Source organism: Heliangelus exortis, chromosome 10, assembly GCF_036169615.1.
Source record: "Heliangelus exortis chromosome 10, bHelExo1.hap1, whole genome shotgun sequence".
Lineage (NCBI taxonomy): Eukaryota > Metazoa > Chordata > Aves > Apodiformes > Trochilidae > Heliangelus > Heliangelus exortis.
The window spans coordinates 12,301,669-12,317,234 of record NC_092431.1 but is presented as its reverse complement, the minus strand read 5'-3'; the positions used below and the strand labels follow the sequence as shown (position 1 = coordinate 12,317,234).

Sequence of the window (15,566 nt, the reverse complement as noted above, 5' to 3'; positions counted from 1 at the left end):
TCAATAAATAGTGCGATGTGGAGAGCTTGCAGTATGTTCTGTGGCAAATGTGTAAGTGAAGAACAGTGGGAGCCTTTCAGAGTAATCCTCTGTAGTTTACTTTGAGTGCTGGGAGGCTCTCAGTTCCTTCTCTTTTTTCCTCCCCTTCCCTTCTTGTTCTGGAAGATTACTGTTATAGGGACACGTTCTTTGCTGTTTTGGAGAAGGTGCAACTTCACTTTACTTTGGGAGCTTTTGCTTCACACTTCATCAAGAGTGAGCTCGTGGTACAGTGTACTACTAGCAAATACTGGAGAGTTGGGAGGAAAGGTCACTTTTCAAGACTCGGATTACAGTCAGTTCACCTTCAAAGCCATCATCCACAAAAAGCACATTTGTAATTCTGTATTTCCTGCCAGTGCAGAAATCAGAAAGATGTATGCTCTTAATTTATTTAAGTCTGTTGACTAGAGGGGCTTAGGGAGAGTGTGACAGGGAGAGGAATTATGACCAGCAGATAGCTTTTTACCAAATTCTTTGTTCAGAGATGCACAATGCAAAGGTCAGAAAGGTGCACAATGGAAAGGTACAGTGTTCCATACAGTAGAACAAAGTGGAAAGAAGGTGCAGGCTTACGGTGGGGAGCTGTGTTGATTCCCCTTTTCTCTGTGCAAGGTTTCATGGATGTGGGTTTCTATGAAGGAGTGAGCAACACAAGAATTGAACACTCACCACTTTGCTGTACAGGGCCTAAAGCTAGCTTAACTGCAAGAGTAGATGTAGAATAGAAATGGATGGACATACTGCATTACATCAGTCAAGAAAGAGGTGATTATTTAAAGACATTTTAAAATAAAATTCTTTGAGAGTCATCCAAACAACTGTTTGTCTGAAACAGGCTTTTCACTTTTTCAGTAGGTTTAGAGTTCATGTTTTTCCCTGAAATCTAGATGACTTTTACCTTACGCATATAAAAGAAACTCTAAAAAAAAAAAAAAAAAAAAAAATAGTGTTGCTAGAAGGAATTTTGGATAACATTTTTCAATATACAGTGGCTGCATCTGCATCACAGGGTAGGAGCAGCCTCAAGGTAGGGCTGTAGGCTAAACGTTTTGAAATCCGATGAACCCTGCCAGGAGGGAAAATCCCAGATGCACTTAGTGCCCTAGAAACCGTAGCTTACCTCTTTTTTGAAGGACATTCAATAGCATGCTTACTGACCTTTTGAAAATATCTGTGCTTTGTAAATTTTTTGGTGGCCTCAAATACCTAGGTAGGGTCATGAGGCAGAACAACAGCTTGGATTTATTTGTGGAAGAGCTGTGGTGTTGCCAGGACAGGTCCAGGCCATTTTACAAGGACAGTACTGAAGCCAAATGCTAAGTTTCAGCAGTCCTTTCCTGAATCAACAAAGTCAGTGCAGTGGAGACAAAGTTCAGGTACCTACAAGATTCCCTAAAAGCACTTAGGCCTGTTTTTTGCTTAATCTGCTTCCTATCCATTGGTACTTGGTCAGACATTATTAAGTACAGAGCACTGTGATCTTATCTCCACTCCAGTTTGACTTTGAACAAATCTGAACTTTCCCATGAAACCACAGGTTCTTCTCAGGGTAGCTACAAACCAATTTTCATGTGGGCTTGACTTTGTGTTTCTCAGCTGCCCTTGCTGGAGAAGTCTAGGGAGAGATGCTGATCTTATACTCTGTGCTGATTTCACAGACATGTCCAGTTGAAAAAACAGCAAGCCCTACTCTTGAATTATTCCATATACCCTCCCAATAATGGGCTACTATTAAGTAATAGCTCTTAAGTTCCTGGAGTCATGTAAATTATCTGTCGTGATGTAACCATATAATGCTTCCTCTAAGTAGTTAAATTTCCTATTGATACTTGTAAGCATTATAGTGTTTGTGCATTTGTCAGCAAAGAAACTGTCTACAGTCTTTGCACAGAACTAGAGAACAGAGCAACAAACGTTAAATAAATTAAAATAACCCAAAAGCAAAATAGCTTTTTGATCTGAAATATTAGGGTGTACCCATTTTTTTGGTGTTGCATACAATTAGAGACTAGACCAAATGTCACTTCTGGAGCAGTCAGAGCAGAACTACATCCTTTTCTCACCAGGTATTTGAAAAAGATACACTGTTTTTTTGTTCCACTTTTCTACCCTTCCATCCCTCAAATAAATTCAGTTTCCTTCTCTCAGAGCATAAGACATGATAAAAGGTCTTCGGACTATAGAATATTGACCTAGTTGGTGGTACTTTTTCCCAGCTCTCTCGTTCTTTGGATCATAATTTGGTCTCCACTAAGCCCTCTTTTATTGTGTTGATGGATTAATCAAGGCACCTCAAACAACGGAAAAGATTTAAAAAAAATATTCTGCCCCAAAATACACAGTTAGCTTAAGGCCCGCTGTTGTTTTATAACATCTCTTCTTTACATTGCCATATATCGAGTGAGGGGATATGCTGGAAAGGTCATTTCCTTTTATAGCTCATCACCTGGTAAGAGTAAAAAGGTGATGCCTGAAGGCCATCTGATCTCTTTTCAGCTGCATTGAGTGGAACCCTGTCCTGGTACAAAGTTTTCATTTTCATGATAGTGGTACCTTCTAATGAAAGAACTTTTAACAAAATTAGAACATTTTCAACACAGTTATGCAAGTCATTGTAAACTCCCACGGAATGGGAGATTATCATCATTACTTGTACTGTAATTCACCAAAGCCTGTATCAGGTAGTGTTTATTATACCATCCAGCCAAAGATGTGCAAACTCTGAAAACATTGTTGCTTTTTGAAGTTTATGTAAGTAAAGAACAGCTGTAGACTTCAGCTCTACAGCTTTTTAACTTCCGACACTTGAATGTTAGCCTTTAAAATTGTAACTGTATTTTTTTGTTTGTTTGTTTAACAGAATGACAATGCAGAAAATGTAAGTCAGCACATAAAGAGTTTGCTGTGCATGCCAATAAAAAATGGGAAAAAGAATAAAGTGATAGGTAGGTATCTTTAAAAAAAAAATAATTTTATACATTTCATAGAAGTATTTCTGTGGTCCACAGTAAAATCTCCACAACATGGAATCTTACCCAAGGAGAAAAGATCCTTAATTATCACATTTTCAACCAATAAGTTCACTGCAACCTTGACTCTGTGTAAGTTACCAAGTATATACAACACTCTTATGATACTTAGCTTATTTCTATAGCTTCTTTGCATAGGAAAATCTTATGTAAGTAAAATTATCTTCGTAACTTCCTGTTCAGAGAGTCAGTGACTACTCTTGCTTGTGTAGATTTTTAACAAGGCAGTGAAAGGAGGCAAAAGCATAAATTGGTAAATTACCTCTTTAGGCCTTAGGTGTCTGTAGTGCCAGGCTTTTAGGGAGCAGTGGTGGCATCTGGAAGGCAAGCTGAACATGACAGGTAGTGACAGTTTCCTCAGATGAGACTTGGCTATGTAAAGATTCATACCTTAGAATGCAATTTTGGTGCTCTGAACTGCCCTTTGGAAGAGCCTATTTCCATCTGTGGATTACACAGGGAGCCTACAGTTCTATTGTAAGACAAGTTCAAATCCCTAGAGCTACCCAGTGTAAATATCGCCATAGCATCTCCTCTGCTTTTTCTACAACTACTTTCCTTCTATTTTAAGGAGTCCCCATAGTACCACCGGCTTCCTAGGGTAATGTTTTCAGAAGTAATTTGACATCACTTAGGTCCACATAGGCCTAGATGCTTATGGAAACTTAGAAGCCGATTTATCTCTAATTTCCTAAAAATACCTAGTTGGCTATGATCTGGGTCCTCAAAGATGAGCATGCAACTAATTTTTTTTCAGAGTGTGGTCTTATGAGCTTTAAGTCTTTCAATGAATTTCAGGTTCACCTTAAACAAAGGGATAATGATGCTTTTGGAAGTTACCAGGACTTCGTTGTCCCATGAAGAATAGAATGGGTATCAGCCTGCTTTCCTAGCATCACTAAGTTCTACAATCAAACAGAACATAAAATATACTGATTCCTAGGCAGCAGCATGCATTAGTTCTGGTATTACTCTGCTTTAAGTATTCTACTAGACCAAGTAGTAGAAGATTGAACTGTTGAACTTTAATTAGACTTACTTCACTATGATGTTAGCTACTGATAAAACGGTCGCATCTCCTTTCATATAGTTTATAGGTTTTTTCTATTGCAGTTTTCTGTGGAAGCTCAAACAGAAAGTTTCGGTCAGACTACCAAAACTTAGGTGGGCTTTTCAAATGTTAGTAATTCTTATTGTAAAGTGTTCTTCAGAGTCTTTTAAGGTTTGCCTAATGTTCAGATCTTTAATAATCAGGAAGGCCAAGAAGTGTCTTTGGGACAATACCCAGAAGTTCCTTTAGCATACTATACACTATGAAAGACTACTTTTATAAGTCTACTTCTTAATTTTTAAGATTAGTATACAGAAAACCAGAATTTGGAAAATGGGGTGGGAAAAACTGTCCACAGCAAAATCAAGGAAATCTTACTGGCAAGAAAGATAAATTTCTTTTCAAGAAAGATAATAAAGATTTCTTATCTCCTGACTTGTTCATTTTTGAGATGGTGAAAGCTTTACAGGATCTTTCTGTGATTTTATACTTATATCCAAGTAAAAAGATCTTTGAGTTCCTTTAATTGTATTGTGTGGACCTCTCAATGCTTTGGGGAAGCTTTTGAAAGAGTTCACAATCAAAGAGTTTTAAGTACTACATAGTATATTTACAGCAGTTCTGTCATTTTGTGTGACACTAGTGTGCATTCAAATGTGGTGTCTTTTAAGAATTAATTTGTTTTTGTGGCTTATTTTTATGTGTTAATCTCTTGTTCATTACATCTCAGTTGCTATGGAAATAATTATAAAGCCATAAATAGAAATAAACAGAGATCTGAAAGTGAGTTTTATGAGATTTTCCTATAATGTTTTATAAATCACCATTTTTTTTTCCCAGGGAAAGTCAATCTTGTTCTTACTGAAACCTTATTTTCTGAGATTATATATTTTCACTAGCATTCAAGTGTCTAGTAATTTCAGTCCCATTCAGGTTCAGAATGCTGTTTGAAGTATTCCTATACAACAATCCTTGCCACTGCAGTTCACAGATACAATTGTAACATGCTTACAGATCTCTTCAGAGGAGATTTAGGTACTAAAATATGTCCCAAACCAGAATGGAATTTGGAAACAGGACAGTTTTCCATTGTCACCAGACATTAAAACTTCTACATACATGAACAATGATCGTCTAAAAACAGTTTGCATGTGTGTGCAACATTTCTTTTTCTCAGTTGGTCTACCTACTCTGACAGGGAAGATACACACTTGCTCCCTCAAAGGCTGTTTTTACTTTTAATTAAAAACCTCAATAGGCTTTTTTAGTCTGTAAATATGGAATACTAAAAGCTGGAAATGCCTTTACATAGAAAGTTATTCACACTGGCAAGACCTTACACTGGTTGCTGATAACGTTCCCTGTTGATACTGTTGTAAAATAGTATTCATTATAATTTTTTCCCTACCCATAAGCAAATGCAGCCTCCCTGACCTTACAGTGGCGAAGCACAAGACATTCATATTCTGTTCATATATCTTGTGTAAATTAGGAGTAGCTCTGTTGTTGCAAGAAAGAATTCTTAAGAGTGTTCTGGGAACACCATGCTAAATAGTTATGTTGTCTTCTCCTGATTAAATATATACATAATATTTTACTCTTTCTGCTGCAAAATGTTCTTTGTAAAATACATTAATTATACAAACTGGCAGGCAATAGCAATTTATAGAAAATAAAGGTTTTTCATTTATTATCAGAATTTATAATTCTGTTTATTGGGATAATTTTTTGCAGCTTTTATTTTAAAAGCTAACTTTTATGCATGAAACTGTACTTACACTCATGAGAGTGAGAAAACATTTGGACTCACTTAAGACAATAATCATCCCCAAAGCAGTTTTGGCTAAAGACAATGTATCATATACTTAAAATACAACTGCTTTAATGAATATTCTGATTTTTTAGCAGAAACTGCCACCCACTAGGTAAAATTAAAGTGAGGTATCTGTGAGGATTTCTGTCTGCTGGCAATGTTGTCAGGGATTTAAGCTGCAGCAAGATTTGGTAGACATTACCTGTCAGACCTTTCAATGGTGTGTGCACAGAAATGTCCAGAAATTCTTAACAGAAAATAAAAAACAGTGCGACTATCAATAAATTTAAACCTAACAAGCTGAATTCAGTAAGAAACTTTTAAATTAGTTTAGTAGTTGCAGCAGGCTGTAATTCAACCATGTCTTCATGGAATCTGCTAGTATGCTTAAGCTTTTTGAGCCTCAACTTGGGTATTCTCTGTTTAATTAATTTATTTTAAAAGATGTTGAGTAGTGATTCAACTAAGAAGTAAAAACTCTGTGTACGCTGTTCTGACTTTAATAACTATTCTTTTGGCATGGTTACAAAAACTTCATTAGCCTCAGAAAGGACGAATTGTCTTTAGGGATTTAGAATACTACTACTACTAAAAGTTAGGATGCAAATGATCCTAGTCTGTAAAGCCCTACATTTTTTTTTTACAAATTCTAATAACTGCTTTTGAGTCTACTAAGTAATATATAATATTTTAGCATTTATTCTACATTATAGTGAATTTACTCTAAAAAGTTTCAGGGAAAATCCTACAGCACTCCTATGTGTCATTTCTATGGCTATTATTGGTTTATACTGTCGGCTAAACTGTTCTAGGCTTAATTTTTCTCTCAGTGTTCCATACAATACATGATAATTTGGCAATTCTCTGTATTACTTCTTTTCATTTCTGTATCCTGGCACAGGGGTTTGCCAGCTTGTGAATAAGATGGAACAAAACTTGAGCAAAATCAAGGCTTTCAACAGAAATGATGAACAGTTCCTAGAAGCATTTGTCATCTTTTGTGGCTTGGGGATCCAAAATACTCAGATGTACGAAGCTGTAGAAAGAGCCATGGCCAAGCATATGGTGACATTAGAGGTGAGTGAGCTCAAAATCTATATGTCCCTTGATTAGCCCAATACAGATCCTCACTTTCTGCAGACCCTGTCTATAAAACACATAAGTGCAGCTACTCACATGAATACTGAATAGAAACTTCTCCCCTGGGAGAAGAGCGTTGGGCCTGTTGAGTTGGATGGGTACTTATCTGCTTGTTTCCGTATCTCCCAGCAGACTATTTTGTTTGTTATTGCATTGTAACTTTACTCATGAGATTTAGTGGTGAGCTGAATGCATCTTTCCCCTATATGAGGCTACACATTGGCAGCATAGCACATTTGTTCTGTTGTGTAGGAAAGGGAAATAGTTAGGGAGATTTAGGGCTTCCTTTTCTTTTCTGAGATTTCCTGTGATGACTTTGGCTCAGTCCTTTAGAAAAACTTGGTTTGTTTTTTTTTTTTGAGTAACAGCATCATTATTGCTGGTTTTCAGCAATTTCCTCAGACTCCATCAAACTATCAAGATGAACATCATTGTCTCAGTCTTTGAACTGGTTACTGTTAAATTTAATGGCTAAAGAGGGTTTTAATCTGAGAAGAGGTGATAACTTGAGGCTGAAAATGAAAAATTTGTAGACTTTGGATCTCATCACAGTCATTATGTAAACAGTGTTTGCAGAATTCCTAAAATGGGGATTATTGTACCCCTTTTCCTCTCAAACAAACCTGTATTAAGTCATGTTAAAAAAATGTGGTAAAATTATCAGCAAAATAGTTTCATTGCTAAAAAAAAAAAGTTTGTTTATATGGTATTTTAGCAATTCTCTCTCCTACTATAGCACTTTGTAGATAATATAGGAACTCCAGACAGATTATAGGCTAGTATATTAGATGGCTTCTTTATAAAAAGTCAGTCTCTACTTGCTAAAAAAACTCTGTAACATTTTCATGTCCTGTGTTCTCAACAGCTAAAAAATATGAGCTTTTTTTTTAAATTTAAAGAAACACATTGTCTTTCAGAGATTTTCCCAAGCTCTAGTTAGGGCAAAACTTTCTTTTATGTCTGAATAAACTCCTGTAAGTTTTATAATAGCAACAACGTCAGGCTTATAATTATAGCCATTTCTTGCATTACTTGTCTTTGAAAAGTAGGGCATGAAAACTGTCCAAGGAGAAAACCAGAGTCCTTTGGTCTTTTGTAGAAACTATTTGTTTTCTTGGCCTAATTATATCAAGAAGATTCTCTGCAGGTATCTCCTCATAAGCTCCCTTAAACCAGTGTGGGTCCTGCACAGACACTAGATTACATCAGCAAATGCAATGCAGTGCCGTGCAGCTGCAAGCTGAAAATTCTGCCTTAGAAAAAATACCTTTTTATAGCATCGCTGTTCTGTTCATACTAAGGGCTGCTTTTTGCTTTTCATAGGTTCTCTCATACCATGCTTCTGCTGCTGAGGAGGAAACAAGGGAGCTGCAGGTAACAGCGGTAATAGAATTTTTTACTATTAATAAAAAAAGGCAGTTCCTTACACATAGGTGATCCCTAAACCTGTAGATGATCATCTTCCAGAAATAGTAGTCATAGTGAAGCTTAAACTGATCACTTTCTGAGTTGGATCAATATATCACATAAAAGGGAAACATTACAGTGCCCACAATCAGAGATACAGGTTAGCCAGAGACCTGCAATTGCAGGAGAACCAGTAGTCCACAGACTGCCTTTCTCTTGAGTGACAGTAACAGCTGATGAAATGTCAGTTCACAGTGCTTACATATTTCAGAAGCAAAATGTTGAGAATGCTTCTAAGTGTTGTGTATTTTGTATCTTTTGCACCTTTCACACATCCCAAGTTCAGGTGCAGCTTTGTGGCCTTACATAGAAATTCTGTATTTAATTTTTTATTTTTATTTTTTTAATGATTAGTTTTCTGTGCAGCACCATTTTCTATTCACATGTAATTCTCTGTTTAGAAATCACTGCCTCAGGAATAACTACAGATGTGATTTCAAGTGTAGTTCAGAGCACAGGCTTTGCTTAGTCTGTCCATTTGTCTCTGTTGGAGCAGACATTCAGGGGAGATAGCATCACCCCCCCAAAAAATGGGAGGGATGGAGAGGGACATAGGGGAGCACAAGCTGAGTAATGTGGGACTCACCTGGATGAGCAAAGTGCTACAGAACAAGGCACTAGACTAAGAATAGTTATAGAATGGTTAGTGTCACAGATTTTGAACCTCACTCCTATGATGCTGTTGCCTGTTGATAGAGGCACTGATGAGACCAGAATGCAACACATGTCCTATGGCTTCTCTTCAGGGATTGAATGCAATCTCTGTGGTTACATCTGTACTGCTAAATAAAACAGAACTACACAAAACCTTGCACTGAATCATAACTAGAAAAAATATATAAAAGACAGAGTTGTAAAACGTATGCAGATGTTACTGATATTAAAAGTTGCAGATTCTAAAAAGTATAGACTTGTGGGTTTTTGTATACTTTATATCAAATATATTGTATATTGTATACTTACATATTTTTATATATGTATATACTTTCTCTTATATATATTATGCTGTTATGTTATATATAATATATATACTTTATATTATATACTTTTTATATCAAATTTACATTAAAGATTTATGATTGTACTAAATTTACACTAAAAACATTGTCCAAAGGTTTCAAAGATTATTGATTAAAAGTTAACCCTAATTTTTCAGGCTTCTTGTCCTGAGAAAGCTCTGCCTGTAGACATGTTCTACCTTAGCACTGGGTGTGGATTGTGTTAGGAATTCTGTTCTAGTGACATCTCTTTCCTCAGCATTTTTAGAGAAACATGAACAGTTACAGACTTTTAAGTCTGCATGTCCATAAAAACAAACTTACTACTCCACGGCCTTGCTTTCTCAGTCTCTCAATTTCATCCATACTCTTGGTTAAAGTTTGCCTTAGATGATTTAGATAACAGACTGACCGGGTAATCCTTTTATTGTTCTCTTGATCCATAGAAATGTATGTGTTAAATCTAAGTAAATAAGGTAATATTAAACAAGAAAGGCTAAGAAAAGATGAGTGACAAGTAATCATCAGGTTTCAGGATAACGAGAAAGTAAAATTTAGCATCTCTTGTTTAAAAAGCAGATATTTATGTTACACTTTTTTTGTATCCAGTGCTAAGCTGTGTTCTCTTGTTTTTCTTCAGGCTGCTGTAGTACCATCTGCACAATCTCTCAAGCTAACTGACTTCAACTTCAGTGATTTTGAGCTATCAGATTTTGAAACAACACTGTGTACAATTCGAATGTTCATAGACCTCAACCTGGTGCAAAATTTCCAAATGAAACATGAGGTATGAATGCTGTCAAATGCTGCCTTTACATAAAGAGACAGCTTAATTATTAGAAAATAGGGACACTAGAGAAAAAAGCTTACAGTTAATATAATTGGAAATTCATATTAAAGGGCCATTAGCAAATTAGGAAGGTATCTAAAGTGTGTGGTACTGGGATTTGTCCTCAGTTCAGTTCTACTGAATTATTAATAGGTCGGTTAATGGATTGTAACATGCTTTTAGAAATCCTGAAGGGTGAAAGTAGAGGACTTGGTTAAAATTCCAATTAGTTTGAAAATTTTAGCAATATTTCAAACCCAGCAAGAATAAATACATAAAGACTAATGGAAATAGTCAAATACATAAACTAGAAATGGTCAGGAAAAGACTAGGTGCTGGTAAGAGAAAAACACATTTTGCAGGTACTTGTAGCAGAAACCTCATGAACATCAGTAAAATGCCACCGTAGTAAAAAAGGGACAAACTTAATTCTTTACTGGCAGAGTTGGGCCCACAAAGTAATTATTATACTGTAGCTCATATTTGAAGTGACACATAGAAATACAAATTACTTTTACAAAAAATAAAAAAAAAAAAAACGACAAACCAACAAAAAACAAAAATGGTAAAAAGAAAAATAGTTAGAATGAATTGAACTGATTTTCTCCAGGAGGAGGGAGAAGATAGCAACTTTTCAGTAAGACTGTGTAAGTAAGTGAAAGTCCTTACAAGGTAGTAAAAGTAATTAGCTTTGTCTTTCCTTCATAAAGGATTAGAATAAAGATTAGGGGGAAATTAATAGTACTGGAGATAGTAAAAAGATTGTTTATGTGGGCAATGGAAATTTCCCCGAAGGCTGTTACCAATAGCTCTAACTGTATCTACAACTATGAGAGATGATCTAGACAAATATCCTTATTTTGCTCCTTGCCATGAAGACAGATTAGACAATATCCTAGCCTCTCCCATTCAATACACACAATTTCTGTTTGTAAAAACTTTAATTTTTAAATACCCTATATTTGCTTTTTGTATTTTTCAATAAAATTTTCGAAGTTCAGTATCAAAATGCAAGATTAATTTGGAGGACTTCATAGGTGAAAAAACCTTTAAAAGAAAGCAGATATTTATTTTCTAGATCACTAGTTTATAGCCCAGTTTAGATTAGTAGTGTTTAAAGGCTGAAAGGAGTACTGTATGAGCTACTATGATCTCTTGAATATTCCAGTACTTAGTTTCACCTTTGTAGTAAGGACAAGATCTTGTATTTCCTTAAAGGATATGTCCCAACAGAAAAGTGGGTGGTCAGGGTGGCCCAGTAGTGGGTGGGCTTCTAGTTCCTAGTGTAACAGATTTGCGAACACCATGACAACAGACACATAACTACACTTCCCAATAGAAGAAAGACAATACTGAAGCTTTGAAGTTACACTATCAGCTTTCCATACTAGGCCAAAAGAAAACTGGCAAGAGCCTAGCTGTCATTTTTTAACAATGGAATGGCAGAGAATATTGCTGCTTTTATCTGTGTGAAATCATTTATGTAGGTGAATGATATGGGACCATAATTTCTGTCAACATCTTTCACTAGGAACACTAAAGATTTTTCTTAGAACCAAAGCCTTGATTCTCAGCCAGTATTTAACACAGAGCACTGTCCCATATCCATTTAAACCAAGGGACCTAGCTCAACATAACTCAGTTTCTGTATTAATAGCAGTGCATCTGACACAAGCACGTAGCCTTTAGTAGTAAAAACCTAAACCCACAAGTATTACATACCCAGTGAGAGGCCTAAGTAGTGGCTGTAAGCATATTCTTATTTGTGTTCACAATTAGAAATACTTTTTATCTGAACTTAATTGAGCTGAAAGAAAATTTTTATTCTGTAAGACAGACAGTTGTCCAGCAGTATTACAGAAAGATCTGTTGTCATTAGAAAAAAGATTTTTAATACCATTAACTATGTGATGATGTTTCTTACAGGTTCTCTGCAGATGGATTTTAAGTGTGAAGAAAAATTATCGGAAAAATGTTGCTTATCACAATTGGAGACACGCCTTTAATACAGCACAGTGTATGTTTGCTGCTTTAAAATCTGGTAAAATTCAGGTACATTTTGCTGTTTCTTTGTTAAGTATTTTCTGGCTAAACAAATCATATAATGATGCATAGTTCTGACTGTCATGTTAGGAAGGTGTTAATTCCATAGTCTTACTAGTGAAATCAAAGTATTTCTGCTGAAGACTTCTGGCTTTAAGGCCTTGGTTTGTGAAACTGTTATCCTGTTGCTACATTCCCAATTACAGTTAAATCCTCTAGAAATTATCAGGCGAGTGTTCCCAATGGCAGTCTCTCAAATAAGGCACATACATGATTATGCCCTTTATTAAAGTTAATGCTTGCACTACAAGCAACTCAAAAATGTGGAGAAAGACTGACCCTATTTCAGGATGGTTCCTTAAAATATTGAACAAGAATTTTTTAAAGTTCAAACACAAAGCTGAGTACAGCTTTAGACAAACAGTAGACCATTTAAAAAAAAATTAAAACGCCCATTTCAATGGTTTTGAGAAATGTTTAAACCTTTCACTTACAAGACACATAATTTAAAAATCAGCCTATTCATTTTTCATTACAAATAGTGAAGGGCTAGGTGATCCCCCAAATTAGAAACATATTGATTTGAATTTTTCCCAAAATTTGTTTATAGGCTTTTTATTTGCTTGAATAAAACAACATTTCTTTTCATTCTGAATTAGTATGTTTCTTCAGTATGATTACAGATGATTGTTATTAGTAGGTCTATACTGTTTCACAGTAAGCACTTCCAAAAGAATAAATAAATTCTTTTGTAAAGTCCAGTATCAATAAATCAATACTGAAGAGCCATTCCCTTCATCTACAATCTTTATCTTACAAAAAGAAAAAAAAAATGTGCTGGAAGAGACAAGGGAAGGAATTTCATATTCCTTACATACTGAAATGGACATTCTGGTTTTGTTCCATGTGCAGTCTAGCAATCTCTGACCATCCTGATAGCTTGCTAGCTATTTTTTGAATCCTGACAGTCTCCACTGCCATTTCCTTAAAGTTATTCCTAACGGTACTGATTTGGGCCAGGATAGAGCTAATTTTCTGTCTTGTTAAACCATGACAGTAGCTACATTGGATTCACCCCACACTGATTTTCATGTCCTAGATTCGGGAGTCAGAATAGCATTTATCATACATCTCTCAATTTTCTCTAGTCTGAGGAGAAAAACAAGTATTTGGGGGCACACCTAAGAGAAACATAAAACCAGTCATTTCCAAAAAAAAAAGGTTTCGTTATCTAGAAGGTGGAAGCAAATCTACAGAAGTTGTAACTGCTTAAAAAAAAATACAGATTTGATTGTAGAGAAGGTACAGCCCCCCAGTGGCAGTGCTGTCACCAGCTGTTCTAATTCCTGTTTTGACCTGTGCCTGATACTCTTCTCCCATGACAAAATGCTGTATGAATACTGGAGCTTTGTTCAGCCTTTGCTTCTCACTGGCAGATCTGAATAAATTTTCTGTCCATTTCTACTGAACATTTTCAAAGATACATTACAGTCACAAAAGAGAAACTGTAACCTCTCCACTGATTCTTGCTGGAGCTCCAGGATAAACTCTTCAATAATGAGTCAGATATTGATTAATTTTGTTTTCCATAGGTTTTAAACTTCTGTTAATTTATTTGACCGGTGGTCAATGAAAAGCAAGACTTTTTCCCCTTCTGATTATTCCAAGGACATTTGTATAATAAATTTTTATACCTACTTAGGGAACACAGCCTAAGTCCCTTGAGGTAATAGAGAAGCTGAGCTGAAAGTCATGGGGCCAGCATGGTCTCATGGTCTCACGGTCTCTCTTCACTGGCATGTGACATTATACAAGTCACTGCCTCTGTATCAGTCTTCTCATCAGTATACATAGGACTAGATCATGTTCCCTCTGAAAACTGAGTTGAGGCCTATGTGGAATGATCATTAATGTGCTCCACAACTTCAGAGACAACCCTTATTCTCAACAATACCATTTTATGTCCTTGTCTTCCTTGGGCCACAACTCTGTCTGCTAGGTAAACCCAAGACATCAGATATAAAACACACTGTGCAAAATAAATGCTCATCACAAAGCTAATTCACTTCTATTACTCTTGACATGTAGAGCAAACTGACTGACTTAGAGACTCTGGCTTTGCTGATAGCAACTCTAAGCCATGATTTGGATCACAGGGGAGTAAACAACTCTTACATACAAAGGTAAGTCTGTGAGAAGTTAAATAAAACCAAATTAATACCAAAGTCACGGAGCTAAATTAAGTGCAGCCTAATTGATTTGGTGATGTGAGGCGGTGCAAAGGAGTGGGCTTTTACAAAGCAGTAATGCAAGAGACAGAAACATTCAAGAGTCCAAAGCAAAGATGCTCTACCTCAGTTGTTGACCAGCTGTGATGGCAGATGAAGTGAACTCTTTGCAAACTGAATAAAGGTAGTCTCCTTGCTTATGTTCTGTATGTCTTATACCCCATTTTCAATACAGTGCCAGCAAACAGTCCCAGCTTCTAAGGGACACATGTTGGAAATGTGGAATTTTTCAGATTGCTCCCTGCCCAACCAGCTGTTCCCCATCTAGTCTGAGCCAAGATCAGCAGCCTTCTGATACAAAGGTGTCTCACTGCCATTTTGAACTCACTGTTTCAGTCATGATTTAGGCATGTTTTCCCAGAATTCTAAATTGATTTGGGTAAGATACATATTAAAATCACATTTAAAATGTGCATCTGTTTTGCATTGATTTGGGGTTATCTGTACTCTTTGCCTTGGATAAATTCTGGAATTACAGACAAAGATGTACAATGCAGAAAGTCAAAATATGTTTTTAAACTGTGAAACAAAATATTTATACTAAACAAAACTTATAAAAATGAAGCATCTGAACACTTCTAAAATTTTCTCCATATTTCAACTAAAAATACTTGATTTTTAAGAATTTCTTCATTGTTCCAGATCTTCCCAAAATGCATTTTTCAGTGAATTTAATACTCACTTCAGATAATAGTAACATGGTATAAAATATGGTATAAACATGGTATAATGTGATTACTGTGATACAGCAACATGTCCTGATCTGACCAGATATGGGAAACAGATATGTTATACTTGAATCTTTTTCTGGCAGAGCTGGAGAGTGGCTTTGAAGCTACCTTTGGAAGAAGTGGTCTGCTGTTCTC

At 35.9% G+C, this 15,566-nt stretch overlaps 1 protein-coding gene across 9 annotated transcripts in view; it reads left to right on the top strand.

The window, feature by feature from the left end:
• The window catches only part of PDE5A (phosphodiesterase 5A), a 116,023-nt gene that overhangs the window by 89,391 nt on the left and 11,066 nt on the right, over window positions 1–15,566 (top strand). For 6 of the 9 annotated variants that reach the window (XM_071753523.1, XM_071753529.1, XM_071753528.1 and 3 more), the window contains 6 exons: window positions 2,903–2,987; window positions 6,837–7,012; window positions 8,399–8,458; window positions 10,181–10,327; window positions 12,296–12,421; window positions 14,501–14,595. In XM_071753523.1, coding sequence (XP_071609624.1) covers window positions 2,903–2,987; window positions 6,837–7,012; window positions 8,399–8,458; window positions 10,181–10,327; window positions 12,296–12,421; window positions 14,501–14,595 — 689 coding nt within the window. The remainder of the gene's footprint in view (window positions 1–2,902; window positions 2,988–6,836; window positions 7,013–8,398; window positions 8,459–10,180; window positions 10,328–12,295; window positions 12,422–14,500; window positions 14,596–15,566) is intronic. The other 3 variants (XM_071753530.1, XM_071753524.1, XM_071753527.1) reach the window with 1 other exon arrangement.